Source organism: Schistocerca gregaria, chromosome 7, assembly GCF_023897955.1.
Source record: "Schistocerca gregaria isolate iqSchGreg1 chromosome 7, iqSchGreg1.2, whole genome shotgun sequence".
Taxonomy (NCBI): Eukaryota; Metazoa; Arthropoda; class Insecta; order Orthoptera; family Acrididae; genus Schistocerca; species Schistocerca gregaria.
Window position 1 is genome coordinate 421,385,722 of NC_064926.1, and position 20,333 is coordinate 421,406,054.

Here is a 20,333-nt window from a genome sequence, read left to right on the forward strand (position 1 = left end):
CACGCCAACATGCGGTGTATGCGCCCGTAGAGAGACAGGAGGGGCCAAAGGGTTGACCTCCATCGGGCTGGGGCACCCGACGGGCGAAGACGACATATGGTCCGGAACGAGCAAGAGTTCCATGTTTGAGGACAACTGGTCATGGGAAGCGAACGGCGGCGCGTGACCCAGGGAGGCGCCGGCGGTTGCAGCGGTGGCGGCAGCGCATCGCCATGGGGCAAAATGCAACACAGCGTCGGTAACACCTGGGGCTGAGGTGAGCCAGTAGATGGGTCCCGGGGGCGCTGACCGGACGGCACTGTTGCTGAAAGCAGACGGCGAGCGGCAGATCCCGTGCGACGACAGAGGCTTAGCTGATTGAGATGCCGACGCACCTCACCAGAGGCCCCCAAAACCAAATACATAGCGCGTCCGAGGCAGCAAAGAATGCGCCCTTCGAGCCAATGCCGTGAACCTTGGTAGTGGCGATAATAGATGTAGCCCGGAGCAAAAGCAGGTGTCTGCCACTGCACAGGAACCTGATGCGGCAGATGTAGCAAAGACATCAAGGTTCGATGATGATGACCATGGAGCAACTCAGCCGGCGAGCGACCATCTCCAGGCTGAGAGAGATACGAGGACAAAAAGAGCAACAACGCGTCCTCCTGAGAATGCGACTCTTTCAACTTCAACATATGTGACTTGAAAGTCCTGACCAATTGTTCAGCAGCGCAGTTTGACTGTGGCGAAAATGGCGCAGACATCAGATGTTGAATACCATTGGCCTTGCAGAATGACTGAAATTCTGCGGACATGAATTGTGGGCCATTGTTGGAAACAATAGTCTGTGGAAGACCTTCAATGCAAAAGATAGCAGATAACGCTTGATGGTGGCAGATGACGTCGTGGAAGACATCCGGACAACAAAAGGAAAATTACTGAATGAGTCTACCATAACCAACTAACGAGCATTCCAGAATGGACCAGCAAAATTGTTGTGTAAGCGTTGCCAAGGGGAAGTGGCTTTTGGCCATGCAAAGAATTTCCACGGTGGTACTGATTGTTGTTCAGCACACACCATGCAAGAAGAGCACATATTAGTAATCGTGGCATCGATTCTGAACCAAGTACAGTGCTGACAAGCAAGTTGTTTCGTTCTCACTATAACCCAATGTCCTTGGTGGAGAAGCTGAAAGACAGAGGACTGTAACAAACGTGGTACCACGACCCCGGACTGATCATTATCAGAACACAAAAGCAAAACACCACATCGTACAAAAAGTCTCTCCTTGTGAGCAAAAAATCAGCGAGCCAACAGGTCCCCGATCCATGACTTTGACAAGGGCCATTGCATAGCAACAAAATGCAGAACAGGAGCAAGGACAGGGTCGGCAGCTGTGGCTGTAGCTAAATGACAAAAATTAATCAGAAACGATTCGACCACGTCATCGGTTTCTGCATCAGCGAATATGCAAGCAAGTTCGGAGGAATTGAATGCCCTATCCTCAGCAACAGGCAAGCGGGACAACGCATCGGCGTTTCTGTGCGTGGACCAATACAAGATATCGTAGCAGTACTGCAGAAGGAAAATAGACCAGCGAATGAATTTCTGTGCTGTACGTGGAGGTACAGGCTTGGTCAGATGAAAAAGCGATGTCAAAGGTTTGTGGTCTGTGATTATGGTAAAGAGACGACCATACAAGAAATCATGAAACTTTGTAACACCAAATACGAGAGCCAATGCTTCTTTCTCGATCTGTGAATAATTTCGTTGTGCAGAAGAGAGCAATTTGCACGCAAAGGCAATAGGGCGATCATACGATCCATCTTTATGCGCAAGCACAGCACAGATCCCGAAATCCGATGCATCCACCATCAACAAGAGGGGCTTCTGGGGATTGAATGGCATAAGGCAAGTATTGGAAAGCAACGCCGATTTCAACTGGCGAAAGGCTCGTTCGCATTCCGTCGTCCAGACGATCGGAACACCATTACGGTGTAAGCGATGAAGCGGAGCTGAAATGGAAGAGGCATGTGGTGTATAACGGCTATAATAATTAATTTTTCCCAGCACACTCTGTAGTTGCTTCAAATTCTGTGGCGAAGGCAAGTCATGCATGGCACGAAGGTGTGTGGGACTGGGATGTATGCCTTGGGCAATGATTACATGTCCCAGGTATGGCAAGTCCCGAGCAAAAAACACACATTTGTCCTTTCGCAAGTGAAGACCATTTTGTCGCAAGACCTGAAATAATGTTCTGAGATTGGCCAAATGTTCGTCTTCCGTCTTTCCGGAGATCACAATATCGTCCAGATAATTTGCTGCAGTAGGGACCGACGCACAAAGAGTTTGTAGATATTGCTGAAACAATGCAACGGCAGATGCACACCCGAATGACAGTCGCTTGAATAGATACAAATCAAGATGCATGTTAACCACCAAAACGTGCTGGGATTCTTCGTCCACCAGTATTTGCAAGTACGCATCTTTGAGGTCCAACTTCGAAAAATATTTACCCGGGCACAGTTTGTCAAAAAGATCTTCCGGGCAGGGTAAAGGAAAAGTTGCAATCACTAGTTGTGGATTCATTGTTGCCTTGAAGTCCCCACAAAGTCTCAATTTGCCAGAAGGTTTTGGCAAAATTACTAAGGGTGATGCCCAGAGAGAAGCCTGCACATGTTCAATTGCACCTTGTGATTCCAAATCGTGTAATGTTTTTGTGACCTCATCACGCAATGCGTGGGGAACATTGCGCACTCTGAAAAATTTTGGTTGCGTGTTTACTTTCAGTTCCTAATGTGCTTTATAGTTCTTAGTGCCACCGAGGCCCGGTGCAAAAATGTCTGCAAATTCTGCACATGGACGAGAAACACTGTCTGAAGGCACAGTCTGGTTCACTGATAGGACCTGATTTACTATAGACAAGTTAAACAACTGAAATAAATCGAAACCAAACAAGTTCACTGCAGAAGAAGAACGAGGGAAGTGAAATGACATAAGTTTTGTTTGTCCTTTGTATGTTGAACGAAGGCTGCACTGTCCTAACACAGGGATCCCTTGACCTGAATAGCTAGTTAACTTAACATTTGGGGCACGCAACGGAGGTGTGCCCAGCAGTTTGTAAGTGTCTTGTTTGATCAGTGAAACTGCAACTCCTGTATTGAGCTGGAATGGTATCACTTTGCCATTAATGTCCAAGTCTACAAAAAGTTAATTGTCCTGCCGACGACAAGAGCGACTGTCTCGTGCAACGTGAACTGACATGGCACATAATCACTTGCAACTTGATGGGAGTTCCAGCGATGTCAACGCACAGCATTTTTGGGACGAACACAGTCACTGTTAGAGAGAGTGGCACTGCGTGGAGTGGAATGAACTACATGAATTTCCATAGGCAAATTTTCGCGAGCCTGAGTATCCTTGGTCCGATTCAGATTCTGGCGCGAAGCAAAGGGCCTGGAATGGTTTTGAGCTTCCGATCTAAGCTTTTTCTGGCAAACACTCTGAACATGTCCTTTTTTACTACAATAAAAGCAAATATCTTGGCGTGATGGGCAATTCTCACGCGAATGTTTAGTAGCACACCGCGGGCATGATGTGATCACTGCATTTGCATGCCGACGCGGCACACGTGGCTGAGAGCCTGGCAGCAGCGGCGAGTCCTGGCGCAATTGCTGTTCACTGCTCCGAGCAGCTCGCCCGGCAGGCCGGTTAACCTGACACACTGCTGGCGAAGTCTCAAATGAGTCCTGAGCAAAGTCAAGTGTGTCCTGCTGATCCAATATGTCCATCACTTGTTGAAGGGAGGGATTTACTAGTTTCAAAATCTGTTCCCTTATACAGACATCAGAAACGTTCTGTGCAATCGCATCACGCACCATAGTATCTGAATAAGGGAGTCCACATTGACACTCAAAAGCACAATCCCTAGTAAGGACTTGCAAGGTTGCAACCCACTCCCGATTAGTCTGACCTGCCATACGTTTTGTACAAAAGAAGGTATACCGTTTGGCAACTACATTGACTGATTCTTTGAAATATGCATCTAATGCAGACAAAATTTCTTCATAGGACAGAGTTGCTACATCACATAGGGGAAATAATTTGACTATCACACGGTACGTATTCACGCCAATCGAAGACAACAAAAAAGGCTGCCGCTCGTTACCTTGAATTCTGTAGGTGGCGAGATGGAATCCAAATTGGTGTGACCACTCCATCCAGCTTTCCAGTGCAGCATCAAAAGGTCGAAAAGTGGGTGCAACAGCATGTTGCGGCTGCATTAGCGGTGAAGCGGCTGCCGCCGCATTGTTTTGTATTGCGCGCTGACCCTGGACGAGCTGTCCAAGGGCATCCAGTAAGGCCTGCATCTGCTGATTCTGGCAAGCGATAAAATTCGGACAGTACATCTGGAGATTGTGGCGAAGCCATTACACAAGTAAATCAGGGCAATATCGATAAGAACGGGGTTGTGCCTCGTCGCCAATGTTGTGGTTGGCAGGAGAGCCAACACCGTGTTACTAGAGCAGACCGAAAGACACGCGATTTAGCTCACGCAGGCTGACGTGAGGTCTGGAACAGGACAAGGAAATTAGAAACCACGAACGTAGCTGGTGGAATACTTAACTTTAATCTATTAATGACGAACATGGCTCTTGACATTACATGATTCACAATATCAATAGAAACTGATAATGGCGCCTTGCTAGGTCGTAGCAGATAACGTAGCTGAAGGCTATGCTATCGTCTCGGCAAATGAGAGCGTATTTTGTCAGAGAACCATCGCTAGCAAAGTCGGCTGTATAACTGGGGCGAGTGCTAGGAAGTCTCTTTAGACCTGCCGTGTGGCGGCGCTCGGTCTGCAATCACTGATAGTGGCAACACGCGGGTCTGACGTATACTAATAGACCGCGGCAGATTTAAAGGCTACCACCTAGCAAGTGTGGTGTTTGGCAGTGACACCACAAGGACGTCTGATAACATCCAAGAGTGAGGGTCTGATTTTGGGGGTATAATTGTGAGTCAGTTAGTTTTTCTCCAGCGGCACGACTCATAGCAGGCCGGAGTGTCAGCATGGCATCATAGGGCAGCAATGACTTCATTCTCTGGTTTTCTTGTTTGCTCAGCTCCTCCAGAGTTCTGCTGGAACTATGAGGTTTCTCAACTTCACCTGTCAGAGGCACTGGTTGGTGCCTTCTGTGTTGACAGTGTCTTGAATAAGTACTCTTGCACTCTGAATACACTTACTTGTGCAACAGTGTCTGGACTACAAGCTGACTACTGCTTCCTTCTTTATGATATCAATCTGTTGATTGTCACAAGACAGTTCATCCCACCAGCAGAACTGTGTCACAACAACATGCACTAAAAATAACAAAAATAAGTGCCTATATGCATGAAAAGTATTAAAAATATGCGCTAAAATTCTGGAAACATGTTCTTTAAAGTAGGTACATCAGTTGTGCATTTAAGAGAAGAGTCTGCACCAAAATAGGTACTGCTTATCGATTCAAACTTTCATCTTTGATTTTGGGCATTATCAATAATTATTTCAGCTTTTTAACAACAATTAGTGGAATCTTACAATATATTCCTTTTTTCTCTTGATTTTCTGGGACATGGCTTTGAATACATTTTTAAAGTTTGAAAATGTTCTCTGTGTTTCTTATGATATCAAAGAGTAGTCCTTAATAGATCAATGTTGCTAGCAGAGTAATTCTCCAAATGTTTCTCTCATTCTCCCACTAATATAGGGCAGACATCATGAATTGACTGAAAAATATAATTCTGCTTTCCTTATTTATTGTAACAAAAATTGTGTATTCAACATCATCAGGTCACTGCTCTTAAATTCTTGCTTCTGGCCGCCTCTTAAAACTCCCAGAAGCCTGTAGTAAGAATTGTGCAGCACAATGTATAGTTTCATTAACTTTTTCTGATTTAATTTTTGGCATTTGTAGTTTCAAGAGCTTCCTATAAAATTTTTGTGTTATATGACGATAAAACAAAAAACTGAAATTCATTTCCTTTTAGCACCTCCTCTTCTGTGGCACTATTGCCTTTGGAGTCAAACTGACAGATTATTTTAGCATAGAATTTAACACTGGAGTTTATTTTGGCACTTCATTTTTCTGCGGAACAGGGTACAGATGGGTCTTTTTTAAAAAGTAACACACAAGCAGTCTTTAAAAGTGTGAGACCTCTTATATTTCAGGACATAAATATGCAACCTTGGCAAGTGTATTTTGTTTTTATTGTTATTATTATCAACTCAGTGAGCAAGATAAATTTGGCAGAACATGCATTTTATGCATTTTTAAATAAGTATGCACTTAAAAATTAAGAAATGAGACATACAGAGATTACCCTAAAGAGTTATTCTCTTATTTATGTTCATTACCCTGAAGAAATGTTAAGTTATCTTAAAGAGAATTGTATCTTAAACTACAAGTCAAAATAAAAAGTAAGAAGTTCATTAGAGCTAGAAAACAAACACATTCATGAACCACTGTTTGTCAAAGACAATAAAAAATCTAAATAACAAAGAATTTTGATTATCTAGGCTTCATAAACAGAGAAGAAGAAACAATAGGAAAAAACAATCAAAATTTATAAATTACAAACACAAATTAACCTTGCAAATTCAAATATGAGAAATGCATTGAAAGATTTATTATTTTTATTACATTATTCATATTGCTATTAGACTGGTGAGCAAAACTTAAGAACAAAAATCACTTTTGCAAGATCTGTCACTGCCAAATAACATAACTTAATGAAACTTGGACATAGAGAGAACTGTTACAGCAAAGTACTGGCGGTAACTGGAAGAAATATACAATGCAACAAACAGAAAGGACACTTATTCAAAGACAATAATTACAATGAAGTCATTGTGATTTAGGATGGCTCCCTGGGCATTACAAAAGGCACAACATGATTCTTAGTGGGGTGTGTTCAGCGTGTTCTGCAATGTGTTCCCATGCTAGCAACAAGGCTGGTACAGAATTCTTGTGGCAGGGCTTTCCATTGTTGACGAGTGCTGGATGGTCGTTGGCGCATGTGGATGTGCAGCAGTATGTCTCCCAATGCATCCCACATGTGCTCGATGGGATTTAAGTCAGGGAAACAGCCAAGTCAGTCAATTTGCCAAATATCATCTTGTTCCAAGAGCTCCTCCGCCTGCACTGTTTGATGTGGTCACACATTGACATCCATAAAAGGTGAAGTCAGAGCTAAATACAACCCTGAACAGACACACATGGAGAAGGAATACAGTGTCACAATAACATTAACTGGTGAATGTACAGTGTTCAGATTTGGAGGTCATTATGCCCATGCAACATTATGCCACCCACACCATAGCACCTGGACCACCAAACTGATCATTTTCACCAATGATCATGCATGTATTGCATGTTGCCACCTCTCCATATATGAGGTTACAACCAGAATCACTACTCACATTGAATCTGTCCCCATCCAAGAAGAGCACACATCTCCATTCCTCTTTGGTCCAGTCCCCAAGTTCTTTGCACCATCACCAACAGTGCCACCAATGTGCGGGTGTCAACACAACAAAACACAACACAACACAACACAACAACCGAGGTAATTGGGCAAAGAGACCTCCCTGATGCAGTCAATGTGCCGCTGTGGAGAATACGACTGTGTGTGTCACAGTCATATTAAATAGCAGCAGTGCCTGTGGCTCAGAACGCTCCCTCTGCATGTGAAACAATGCCGTGAACAATATCAAACTCCTGTGCTACATTCATCAAACTTCATCCTTCTTCAGTTTCCCAATGGTTCTTACCCATGTGAAGTCATTCAAAAGTTGTCTCCTTGCCATGTTGTAATGAAGGGCACCACAACAGTGCACCATAATTGCTCACTGAATGGCACACACTGACTTTTGCCATTCTTGCAACGGCCTCATGTTGTAAGGCCAGCCCCACTTGGTGCTACATTCACACTGACCTTCTGCCACATGACATCCAGCTTTCTGTGCATGACTAGGAGACCTCTGGCAATGTGCTTCTACACTTTCATTCATTTCCACCAAGTTGATAATATGTTATGTTACTTTATCTATCTCATCCTCATGTTTTGCAGAACAGTTTATTATTAGTCACATAGCACAACACAAATATAGCCGCAGGATTGATCTGATTGGGCATAGACATGACACAATAAATGTTCAAATTGGAGGGGGAATTGAACCATTTCATCTCACCACTCAAGTAGTGAGTTTCACATGAAAGCATTTGTGACTGGTGCAATATTGGCACAATGTGTTGATCACCTCTTGTGTGTGTTTGTTTGTGGGGGGGGGGGGGGGGGGGGGAGGTTGTGGAGGAGGGGCATTTGCTGTGGCTTTGAGGTGACATCCTGATGGAATCCCTTTAGGCAGATCATTGATCATTGCAGTGGCTGAGCCTAGTGACTGTTGCCTGCTGTGATTGTGTTACAGAGATGGCGTCAGCATACTTCTTGGAAGCTTAGATCAGACAAGGAAATGCAACTGATTGCAAGGAATCTATAGGCTGAAATGCTCCCAGAATGTAAAGTGTAACACTGTGCAGAAAAAAGGATGAAAATCGCTTCTTCTCAGGCATGTCTTTATATAGAGTGACAAAATTATCAACCTTGTGAATCAAAAAGTCTCCAGGCACTGGATGGCATGCATCATAGGAACTCCCATGTTGTTGTCAGGTTGGCCCTTTATTGTTGCATCTCTCAGCATTGGCTGCTGGCTAACCAGCAGGTTCTAAATTGGATTTAGTCATGGACAGAGCTAGTAATTACTTCCAGTTTTGCATTCCTGAGTTGCCAAAAAGAACCCAGCAAGATACCCATTCATTTGTAAAAGGAATGCCTATGCTTTGTCTAAATGTTACCAGGTGTTGGGACTCAGCTGTGTCTCTCTTACTGTCTGTCAGCTTTAAACAGCAAACTTTTCAGAATGAAGCAAACACTTAAGTTAAATTATAACTGTCTGGCTTTTGGGAAAGTCTCAGTGCAGGTGTAGCCTAATTGGAGCCCTCTTTTCCTGGGTGCCTGGTGGCAAAGAGTTACATTACACTGATGATTACTTCTCTGGATGTCAGTTGAGTAATATGATTATCAGCTGATGCCCTGAGAAGATTTGAGGATTAAATTTATCATCTGAATATTATAGTTTCTATTACATGATAAGTGGTTGAATTTTCCACAAGAAAGCAGTCTATTCCATTTCTGTGCCTCAAGTTAAAACGCGAAGTTAAAAATAAATTACAATAGTGTAATGGCCATATTAAGTAATGCTTCTTTTTCATTTTTCAGATCCCTATGTAAAGATGTACCTACTGTACAACAACCAGAGGATAGCTAAGAAGAAGACACATGTGAAGAAAAGGACCCTCAACCCAGTATTCAATGAATCATTTGTATTTGACATTCCAGCAGGAGCAGAAGGGTTGGATAACATTAGCTTAGAATTCTTGTTGCTTGATTGGGATAGAGTAACAAAGAATGAGGTGAGTAACTGCCACTACACAAAAACATGCATATGTCTTCGAAGCATCTTCATCAATCCTGAATCATCCAGGTTGCTTTATTAGTACAAAAGCTGTACAACAGTGCAGTAATGACTGTTATCTGTTGTCAATTTTGTTGTTTGATATTATGAATAAAATTCTTTCTAGGATGATCGTTTTGAAGTTTTCAGTATAGAATGTTGTGATATGGGTTGCTTACAAAATGATGCGAGTAGTCTTTAACAATGCAGCAGCAATTGGTTTTTCCCCACAGTTATGGAAATGGAGCGGCTGGTTTTCGGAAATCAAGACGCTGGAGCAGTGGCCAAGTGGCATAAAGTCTCTGTTAAAATCATAGTCAACTTGTGTGTGCTTATGTTTTCAGATCATTCTTTTTTCTAAGATAATGAAAGCTGTCACAGAATGTAGATACTGGTATCTTATATAACAGACATGTATGTTGTAAGTTCAAGATCTGGAATTTGATGTTTATGAACGACCAAATCCAGCAAGTTTGCATGGTGAAAGCAATTCCACTGAAGCACACACCCCCTGCCAAGAACAGTGTGATGTTTATGTCTTTCACAAAGTACATCACTTCATTATAAAGTTGTAAAAAAAAATAAAGACAATTTACAAAGAAATGTACCATCTACATTCAAAGTCAAACACAGGCTATTAAACATAAACTGTCTGTGGAGTGTAGCAATCTGGTGCCATACTATGGTTTAAATAACAGTCGAGACTGTTTGTTTATTTGTTTATTGTGACCAGTTTTTGCTTATGTTAAAGCCATCCTCAAATTTTTGGGTCCTCTGTGGCTGGTACTGGCACTCCTCAGTTTTTGATGTGATGCAGTGTTTGATTGTGGTGTCATGTGAAAAATCAAGGAGCCACCAGCACCAGCCATAGAGGACCCAAAAATTCTGAGGACGGCTTTAACGTGAAGCCGAAACTGGTCATAATAAACAGATGTTATTGCAATCTCAACTGTTATTTAAACCCAAGTATGGGCTATTAAAGGTCTTAGGCATATGCACCATCCAATTTTTTCCGTTGTTTCACAATAAATGAAAAACAATATACAATATGACGCAGGTAAGGCAGGAGAACACAAATATATGAAAAACGAGTAAATACATTGAGTTACAATTTGGAAAAGTTTTAATGGACAGTGTGGCAATTTTTTTTATCATGTAATTCTGAAAATTTCTAGCTGTCAAATTATGTTGCCAACATAGTCTTTTTTTAAATTATTTATTTTCCTGTGGCATTCAAAATAGTCTACAAAGAGGACAACAATGACATAATATGCTCAACAAAATCAAATTGTAACATGATTACAGTGCTGCAAGCCATCATTTATCATCAGGAAAAAATGCCTCACAAACATCTGCCCTGTCATACCACATGTAAATGAACACATAACTCAGGTATGCTTCAGGTTTGTGGACGTCATATCAAGTACCCAAACTTTTGACCTAGACCACTAATATGTGCTACAAAGCAATTGTGAACAGATATTACTGCAAACTGAATTTCATCTGGACTTATCACTCCACAGGCCCATGCTACATGGGATTTCATCTCTTCAGGAGTTATTAATGTTTCCTTGTAGAACTTTGCCATAATTTTTCCCACAGACTTAAGTTTGGAGGCATTAAATCTGGTGAGTGTGCTGGCCATTTTGTGTTTCCTGAACAACTGATCCAACACTCTAAATATTCTGATAAGTAAGTATGTGATTATTTGTGTGGAAAGGACAGAACATACGTCATGTGTTGGTATAATATGGACCGTCTTATGTTCAGTGGCATGTCTTCCAATAGCTATGGCAGCATATTTGTTAGCAACTGTAGATTCTTGTGGCTATTTAGAGTCCCAGAATCCCATCAATAGGACAAGTATAAATGATGTGTTTCTTGAAAACCCTCCATGTTGACAGACCAAGGCCATTACTTATCTGCTTCTCTCAGCCAGTGCGGATTTTCAGTTGACCAGCAAGCCATGCAGTGAGGGTGATTTGAAAAGTTCTCGGAATCACCACAAGAGGTGATGTGATACCACAAGGCTAGTGCAATGAGTTTTTCACATGATATTCATTGGACTGTTGCCTGTAAACACGAGCCACATCAGTGCTCTTGGAAGAGAACTGTGGCAGTGATGTGGTGCTCTGTTGTTGTTCCCACATAGTAATTTGCAAAGATGGAAAAAATTGAGATTCAAGCAGTGATTAAATACTTCGTAAAGAGAGGTATTAAAGCAAAGGACATTCATGCTGATTTCCATAATACACTGGGAGACTCTGCTCCTTCATATTCAACTATTGCCAAGTGGACAAATGAATTTAGATGATGATCTGCACAGTGGTCAGCCAAGTTTGTCACTACTCCAGAAATCATTGCAAAAGTGCACAAAATGGTCATGGAGGATCACCAATTGAAAGTGTGTGAAATTTCTCACACTTGCCAGATGCCATCTGAAAGGGTATATCATATTTTAACTGAAAAATTGGAAATGAAAAAATTATCTGCAAGGTGGGTGCTGTGACTCTTGATGCTGGATCAAAAATGCATGCCGTCATCTTGGCAAAATTAGACAGACTAAGGCATGAACTGTTGACACCACACATGCCTTATTCACCTGATATGGCTCCGTCAGGCTTCCAACTCTCCCAAAGGTGAAAATTTTTCTTTGTGGATGAAGATTCAGTTCAAACGAAGAATTGATAGCCAGGGTTGACAACTATTTTGCAGGCCTGGAGGAAACTAACTTTCGAGTTGGGATCAAGGCACCGGAACAGCGTTGGACCAAGTGCATTAATCTACAAGGAGACTACATTGAAAAAATTTAAAAAAAGTTTCAGTGATGTGAGTACTTTTTTTCTATTCCATTCTGAGAACTTTTCAAACCAACCTCATAAGAAGGCCAATTTGCCCATAGTTTGCGAATGATGCTTCATCTGTAAACAAAATATTGCATAGAATCCCACATCACTTTGCAGTTCATAGTCACTATTTGGGGAACTGTAGCCAATTCTGAAAGTCATTTCCATGAAGCTTCTGGAGGAGCAAAATGTGCAAAGAATGAAATGCTTTACAATTTAGCATTCACAACTCTCATTTTGCTCATCCCACTCCTGTATTTAAGCTGCTTTGTAGTGGCACGTGGATTTGTGTTACCACTGCTTAAATGTTAGTAGTATTAATCTCATCATTTACTGTTCTCTTTCATTGGTGGATTTTATTTTTCACTCTCTAAGAGTCTTGAAATGTTTTTATAACACTTGCAAAGATACATAGCTTGACACAACCAGGATACATGTCAGCATACAGCTACACTACTGCTCTAACAGTTCGACAGCATTTGTCAGGAAGAAAAACCATATCCATTTGTTTTTATTGTTATATACATAGTGAAAGTCCAAACAGCTTCTTGAGCAAGTTATCTAATTGCTGCAACAGCAGAGCACTAACTGGTGGACCTCAAGTGCATAGATAGACACATTAACAATACTACATTGTTGCTTTTGTTGGCATGTTTTGACAGATATTTGCTCAGTCTCTTCTCCTCTCAGTGGGCTAGCATTTTGTGGCCCTGTTGTTTTGATACTATTTTATCACATTCCACACTTTATGTTGTTTGAAGTGCTCTTAGATCAGCTATGAACTTTACAAATTACTTGCATGTGTCAGAATATTAAACACTTTATCCACAATAAGTAAGCATAAACCATGCCTTCATATATTTAATTGTTCTTCATGTAATGAGGTGGTGCATCATCTTTGCCTCACATTGTATAGATATTTGACAACAACTTTCATTCTCTTGCCAAAGAGGAAAAATGTTGCAGAAAGCACAGTCAGAATCCACAAACATGAATGCTGGCTGTAATCCGACTGCAGTCCTTGCGTTACTTGGTCACTGTTCCAGTGGGCAATTGTTTTCATCCTCAAGTATTTTAATATCAGCTTGGAATAGCTAAGAATTCATTTTCTAAGCAACAATTATGATACTGGCCAAATATGCACAAATAAAATTTCCTTACTTTTGAGTGTTCGAATGATGCTACCTGATCCAAAATTGACATGATGTCATGATCTTTGACATCCATGTTTTCAAAACTGCTCCAGACAAGTTACTTTTGAATGGATTGTAAGTATTAAGTAAAAGATCATCAAAACTTGTGGAGCAAAGAGTGTGGCCTGTCCTGGTCAGTTGCACAGCACACGAATGATTCACTTGAGAATGTTTTTAATAAGAGGCTGCCTATGCGGTTAATTTCCAAAGTATGCAATGTAACCAGAGCACTACTGATTCACTCCTTTAATGTTTTTATTGAACATTTTTAGCTACATCAATCTGAAAGATGTGGATGAAGAATAATGATAACTATATTTGAACAAATTCCAAATGATGTTAAATACTGCATTTTAAACAGGATCAGCACTATAAAAAAAACATTAAATCAGTATACAGGGTTATTACTGATTGTTGAAGGAATTTCACTACTGCACTTCATCTGTGTTTGTTGTCATAATATTTTTTGACTTTGCAGCTATACAGAGAAAATTTTGAAGGTTTTGTTACAATTGCTCTTTATGTTCATCCTTGGTGATACTGTAGGTAAGTCAATTGCTAAATAAGTACAGAAATAGCTAAATATGTACAAGAACTGGATATATGTCCTAATCTCCTTCTCCACCCCTCACTCTGTCCATCCCCTACTCTCCCCTTTCTTTGTCCATCTCCTCCTCTCCCCTTTCTTTATCCATCTCCTTCCCTCCACCCCCTCTCTGTCCATTCTGCTTTGAACAGGAAAGGAAATTACTAATAGTGGTACAGTGTACCCTCTACCATGCTCAGTACAGTGGCTTACGAGTATGTGTGTAGATGGCAATGTAGACCCCATCTCTCTTCACCTCCTCTTGCACCTTTTCTCTGTCCATCATATCCTTCCCCTGCTCTCTGACCATTTCCTCTTGCCCCCTCTCTGTCCATCTCTTCCCTGCTCATACTGGCCTTGAGCCTTGTTTATTGTTACTGCCAACATAACCTTGATTGGGATCTGAAGTTGTTTAAAATAAATGAATAAATTGGTAGTGCTCATTAGTATACAGGATAAAGAGATCTCTTCTGTAGCTGGGTCTATGAGGATATTGGCTTCAACAACAGTATTTTGCTTAGTTTTAATCTGCAAATGGGTAGGATTACAAAGTTTTGGACAATTCACATGCCTGAAATGACTTGGGGTTAATTGAAACCAAGAACGAGTGCAAAAACCGGCCAACAGATGGTGGTGGACAGTAAAATATGATGTAGCACAAGAATCGTGTATAAAATAAGCTGTCGTGAGTTAGGGAGTCAGATGCACCAGCAATTGCAGCATATTGACTTTACAAGAAAAGGCACTATTAGTGAAGCTTTATTATCAGAATGGAGAATCTGCTACTGCAACTTTATGAGCCTATCATAATAAGAAAGGTATTCAACAGGTAAGGTTCTTTGGCAAGTGCCACTGTGAAGAAACTGGTCATGAAGTTTGAAGCCACAAGTTGTTTAGATAATCGACTCTGTAGTGGGTGACCAGTCACAAGTGCTACTGCTGCTCGAACAGTTCAGGAGGAAATGGAGACTTAGCAGGTTCATCTCCACATGGTGAAGTCAGTGCTCATGGAGTCCCACTTCACTACAGTTTGGAGAGTATTAAGGCATACCCTCTAATGTTATCCATACAAAATTCAGCACCATCATCAACTGTTACCTACTGATATTTTGATGTGGAAAGCATTAGCAGTGTGGGCACTTCAAACATTGGTGGAAGATGATGACCAGTTATCTAATGTTTTGAGGACCGACAAAGCTCAATTCACACTCCAAGGATCTGTTGACACCCACAACTGCAGAATGTGGGCTACTGAAGATCCTAGAACTGTTGTGGAAACCCCACTGCATGATGAGAAAGTCACAGTATGTTGTAGATTTATTACATCAGTCATGATTGGACTCTTTTTGTTTGAGGAAATTTGGGGCTTTGCTTTTCAAAGTGTCAGAGTGACGGTTGTGAGGCACGCCAGTATGTTACTGAATCGCATCATCCCTAGCCTGGCTGATAAACACTTGCTGGAAGGTATGACTTCTATGCAGGATGACACTCCATCCCATATTGCTACACATGTGAACATTGTTTGGTGAGGATCCTGTACCACCACTTCTGTCTTGCTTGGTCTCCAAAGTCCCCAGACCTCAATCATCTGATTATTGGTTGTGGGGTTAGCTAAAGTTGCAAGTCTACTGCAGTTTTTTACCCTCATAGGGGATGCCAAAAGACAACATCTGACAACACTTTCTCATCATACCTGTAGATACACTGTACAGTATTGATCACAACATTGTCCCTCACTACAGGTATTGTTGATGAATGATGGCTGACATGTCAAGCGTTTGATATAAAGAACATCATCTTTGCTAAAAATCAGTTGTTATGCTAATTACTGCTTTTGCATCATATGAAGCGCTATCTATTGGTCATTTTGTGAACTTTATGTGATTTCAATAAAAGCAACATGTCATTTCAAGCAAGTGCATCAGTTTTAATCCCTCCTCCTGCATTATTCCATCAAGTATTGAATTTTCAAATGTTAACATACTTTTGGGTCACCCTGTAGTAATATTTCATTATTTTCAGTCACTGTATTGTATTGCATTTTAATAATTGCACATTATGTCTTATTTCCATAGCTTGAAGACCCCTTTCTGTAAGGTCCATTGAATACAACTAATGTAATGAAAACAAGTGGTACTTTTATACGAGGTGTAACCCCAAAAGTAAGGTCTCCTATTTTTTATAAGTACATAGACCTGTTTATTTCTACAATGGTTTACATCAGTTTACAGCTTGAACATTTAGCTATTTTTTGGCATAATCACCATTTCTGTCACTGCATTTCTGTAGATGCTGTGGCAGTTTTTGTATGCCCATGTCTTACCAGCTCGCCGCCATGCTGTTCAGAAAGTTATGAAGCTCTTCTTTCACCTCATGTTGGGAGCTGAATCACTTTCCAGCCAAATGTTCTTTTAACATAGGGAACAGGTGATAGTCACTGGGCATGGACTATAGGGCAGGTGGGTGATCATGTTCCACTGAAACTGTTGTAGGAGAGCAACGGTTTGTCGAGCGCAGTGTGGGTGAGCGTTTTCATGGAAAATGTGTACACCCTTGTTCAACATTCCTCTTCTTCAGTTCTGAATTGCCCATTTGGGTTTCTTCAGAGTCTCACAGTAGCTGTGAGCGTTAATTGTGGTCCCAGTGGGCATAAAGTTGACCAACAATACCTCTTTCCGATCCCAAAACACAGTTGTCATGACTTTACCAGCAGACTGTGTTAGTTTGAATTTCCATGGCTTTGGTGAAGAAGGATGCCACCACTGGCATGATTGTTACTTGGTCTCAGGTGTAAAGTGCTATGCCCAGTTTTCGTCACCCGTGACAATTGAGTCCAGAAACAGCACGGCAGTGAGCTAGTATGATATGGGCATACAAAAACTGCCACAGTATCTACAAAAATTGCATCCACAGAAATGATGATTATGTCGAAAAATAGCTAAATGTTCAAGCTGTAAACTGATGTAAACCATTGTAGAAATAAACAGGTCTATGTACTTACGCAAAAATAAGAGACCTTACTTTAGGGATTACCCTCGTACGTTTTGTGCTCACATCAAATGGGGTAACAGAAATAGAGAAGTTACCCTTCAAGGTTAGAGGCATTATCTTATTGCAGGATTTCTAGTGAAACAGAAGAATGAGGCTCTATATGCATAAGACAAAGTTAAGTATGAGTTATCAAATTTAAACCAAACAGCACTTTGAATGCCATGCTGCATTATTTAATTTGGGATCAAATGAGCACAGAGCTATAACTGGGCTAAGTCACAGATTGAGAAATCCTTTAAGTACACGGTGTGAAAATTAAAAGAGTTTTGATGGATATTTGAAGAACCATTGTATGTGGGGAGTTTTATGTTAGACAGCAGTGATCGTTCAAATCAAGAGTTACTTATGTCCAGCTCTGACTTATTCTCACAGTAACAGTCCCTACAAATACTGGTTATAGTGACCACTTGTTTATAGATCCAGTACTTTATTGAAAATGACATTAAATCCATAATTAATGAACTAATCAGAATTAGAAAATGGATACGCTGAAGCAATGGCCAACACATGTGAAGCTTTTTTCACATAGTATTCCACTGAATAATAAGAGTGTCATATACCTATGCCACTACTGCCCATAGCAAGGACGACTGGCATGTGCACCCTGTCATGAACTCAACAACTCGTTGGAAGGCTCCTGCAGATATACTGAGCCATTTTGCCCCTATAGCCATCTATAATTGCAAAAGTGTTGCTGGTGAAGGATTTTGCACATAAACTGACTTCTTGATTATGTCCCATAAATGTTTGATGGAATTCATATTTGACAAAGCAGGTGGCAAAATCATTTGCTCAAATTATACATCATATTCTTCAGACCAATTGCAAACAATTGTGGCATGGTGACATGGCACACTGTCATCCATAAAAATTCTGTTACTGTTTGGGAACATGAAGTCCACAAATGGCTACAAGTGGTTTCCTTGTAACCAAACATTACTAATTCCAGTCAATGACTGGGCCAGTTGGACCAGAGGACCCAGTCCACTCCACGTAAACACAGTTCACACTATTATGGAGCCACCACCAGCCTGCACAGTGCCTTGTTGACAACTTGGGTCCATAGATTCATGGGGTCTGCATCACACGCAGACCCTACCATCAGCTTTTACTGACAGAAATCAGGACTCATGTGAGTAGTCCATGGTTTTCCCGTCATCTAAGGTCCAAACAATATAGTTATGAGACTAGGAGAGGTGCCGCAGGTGATGTCGTACTGTTAGCAATGTATTTGCACTGGTCTTCTGCTGCCACAGCTCAATTACATCAAATTTCACTGTACTTCCCTAATAGATACATTCATCGTACATCCCACATTGATTTCTGTGGTTATTTCACTCAGTGTTGCTTGTCTGTTAGTAGTGATAACCCTAAGCAAATGCTGCTGCTCTCAGTCATTAAGTGAAGGCTGTCAGCAACTGTGTTTCCATGGTGAGAGGTAATGTCTGAACTTTGGTATTCTCAGCACACTCATGACATTGTGGATCTCAGAATACTGAATTCCCTAATGATTTCTGAAATGGAATGTCCCATGTATCTAGCTCCGACTAGCACTCTGCATTCAAACTCTGTTAATTCCTGTTGTGTGGCCACAATCATGTCAGAAGCCTTTTCACATGGGTCATCTGAATACAAATGAGAGCTCCACCAATGCATTGTCCTTTTATACCTTGTGTCTGCAGTACTACCATCATCTGTATATGTGCACATTGCTGTCCAATAACTTTTGTCACCTCATTGTATAATGTTTCTATGTCATATATCTTTTTCATTTGTTAACATCTGATGATGATGATGATGATGATGATGATGATGATGATGATAATCGAGGTGGCAACTCGTTGGAAGGCTCCTGCAGATATGCTGAGCCATTTTGCCTCTATAGCCATCCATAAATGGCAACTTTCAGGTTTGCCAGAGACACTGTGGGTCACACATTGTGGCCATGGTGGTTTAGCTTCAATCCCACACGAGAGTCAGAATTTTGGTCACTGGTAGATTGTACTCTGCCAGCAATTGGCCAAGGCAAAATTGATATAAGTGCCGCCCATGGCACTGGCGGAACTCGCACAAGTGGCGAGTCTCTATGGCACTGGCACCAGCTCACACCATTGTCCCTGTGGTGCTTTTGCCCTAGCTGTGTCTTGTTTGGACACCACAGCAACAGACATCTAAAATATGAGATTCGTAGCAAGTGCAAAATTGCAAAGCAGGAATGGCTGTATGAGAAATGCAAGGATGTAGAGCAATGTACAAGTAGGGGAAAGATAATTGCTGGGGAAAACTCAAGGTGAACAGAATACATAGAAGGACTATAAATGAAAAATAGAATTGAAGATAATATTATAGAAAGGGAGAAAGAAGTAGATAACAAGTTGGAAGATATGATACTGTGAGACAGTTTGACAGAACACTGAATGATTTAAATTAAAACAGGGCCCATGAAGTAGATGACATTCCCTCAGAATTACTGAGATTCTTGGGAGAGCCATCTATGACTGTTCCACCTGGCATGAAAGATACACAAAATACTCCAAGAAAATGCAATAATTCTAATTCTAAAAAAGTAAGGTGCTGATAGATGTAAATATTGACAAATTATCAGTTTAATGAGTCATGGTTGCAAAATGCTGACAAATTATTTACAGAAGAATGGAACGACTGGTAGAAGCTGACCTTGGAGAGGATAAGTTTGGGTGCTGGGGAGATGACGGAACATCCAAAGTTGTAGCTTAGAAGAGAGTCTAATAAAACCTATATGTTAATTTAGAGAAAGATTTTAACAGTGTTGACCAGAACACACTCTTTAATATTTTGAAGGTAGCAGGGATAAAATACAGGGAGCAAAATGTTTTCTATAAATTATTCAGAAACAAGGCTGCAGTAATATGGATCATACAAAGAGAAGCTGTAGCAAAAAGGGAGTGAGAAAGTGTTGTTGCCTATCACTAACATTATTCCACGTGTAGATTGACCAAGCAGGAAAGGAATTAAAGTTCAAGTAGAAGAAATGAAAACTTCGAGGTTTGCCAGAGAAACTGTAATTATGTGAGAGACAGCAAAAAAACCTGGAAGAGCAGTTGAATGGAATGGTTAGTGTCTTGAAAATGAGTTATAA

General features: G+C 41.1%; 1 protein-coding gene across 2 annotated transcripts in view; it reads left to right on the forward strand.

Annotated features, from left to right (window-relative positions):
• LOC126281204 (synaptotagmin-11) overlaps nt 1-20,333 on the forward strand; it is a 1,096,906-nt gene that overhangs the window by 1,069,804 nt on the left and 6,769 nt on the right. For both annotated transcript variants that reach the window (XM_049979941.1, XM_049979939.1), the window contains one exon: nt 9,305-9,498. In XM_049979941.1, coding sequence (XP_049835898.1) covers nt 9,305-9,498 — 194 coding nt within the window. The remainder of the gene's footprint in view (nt 1-9,304; nt 9,499-20,333) is intronic.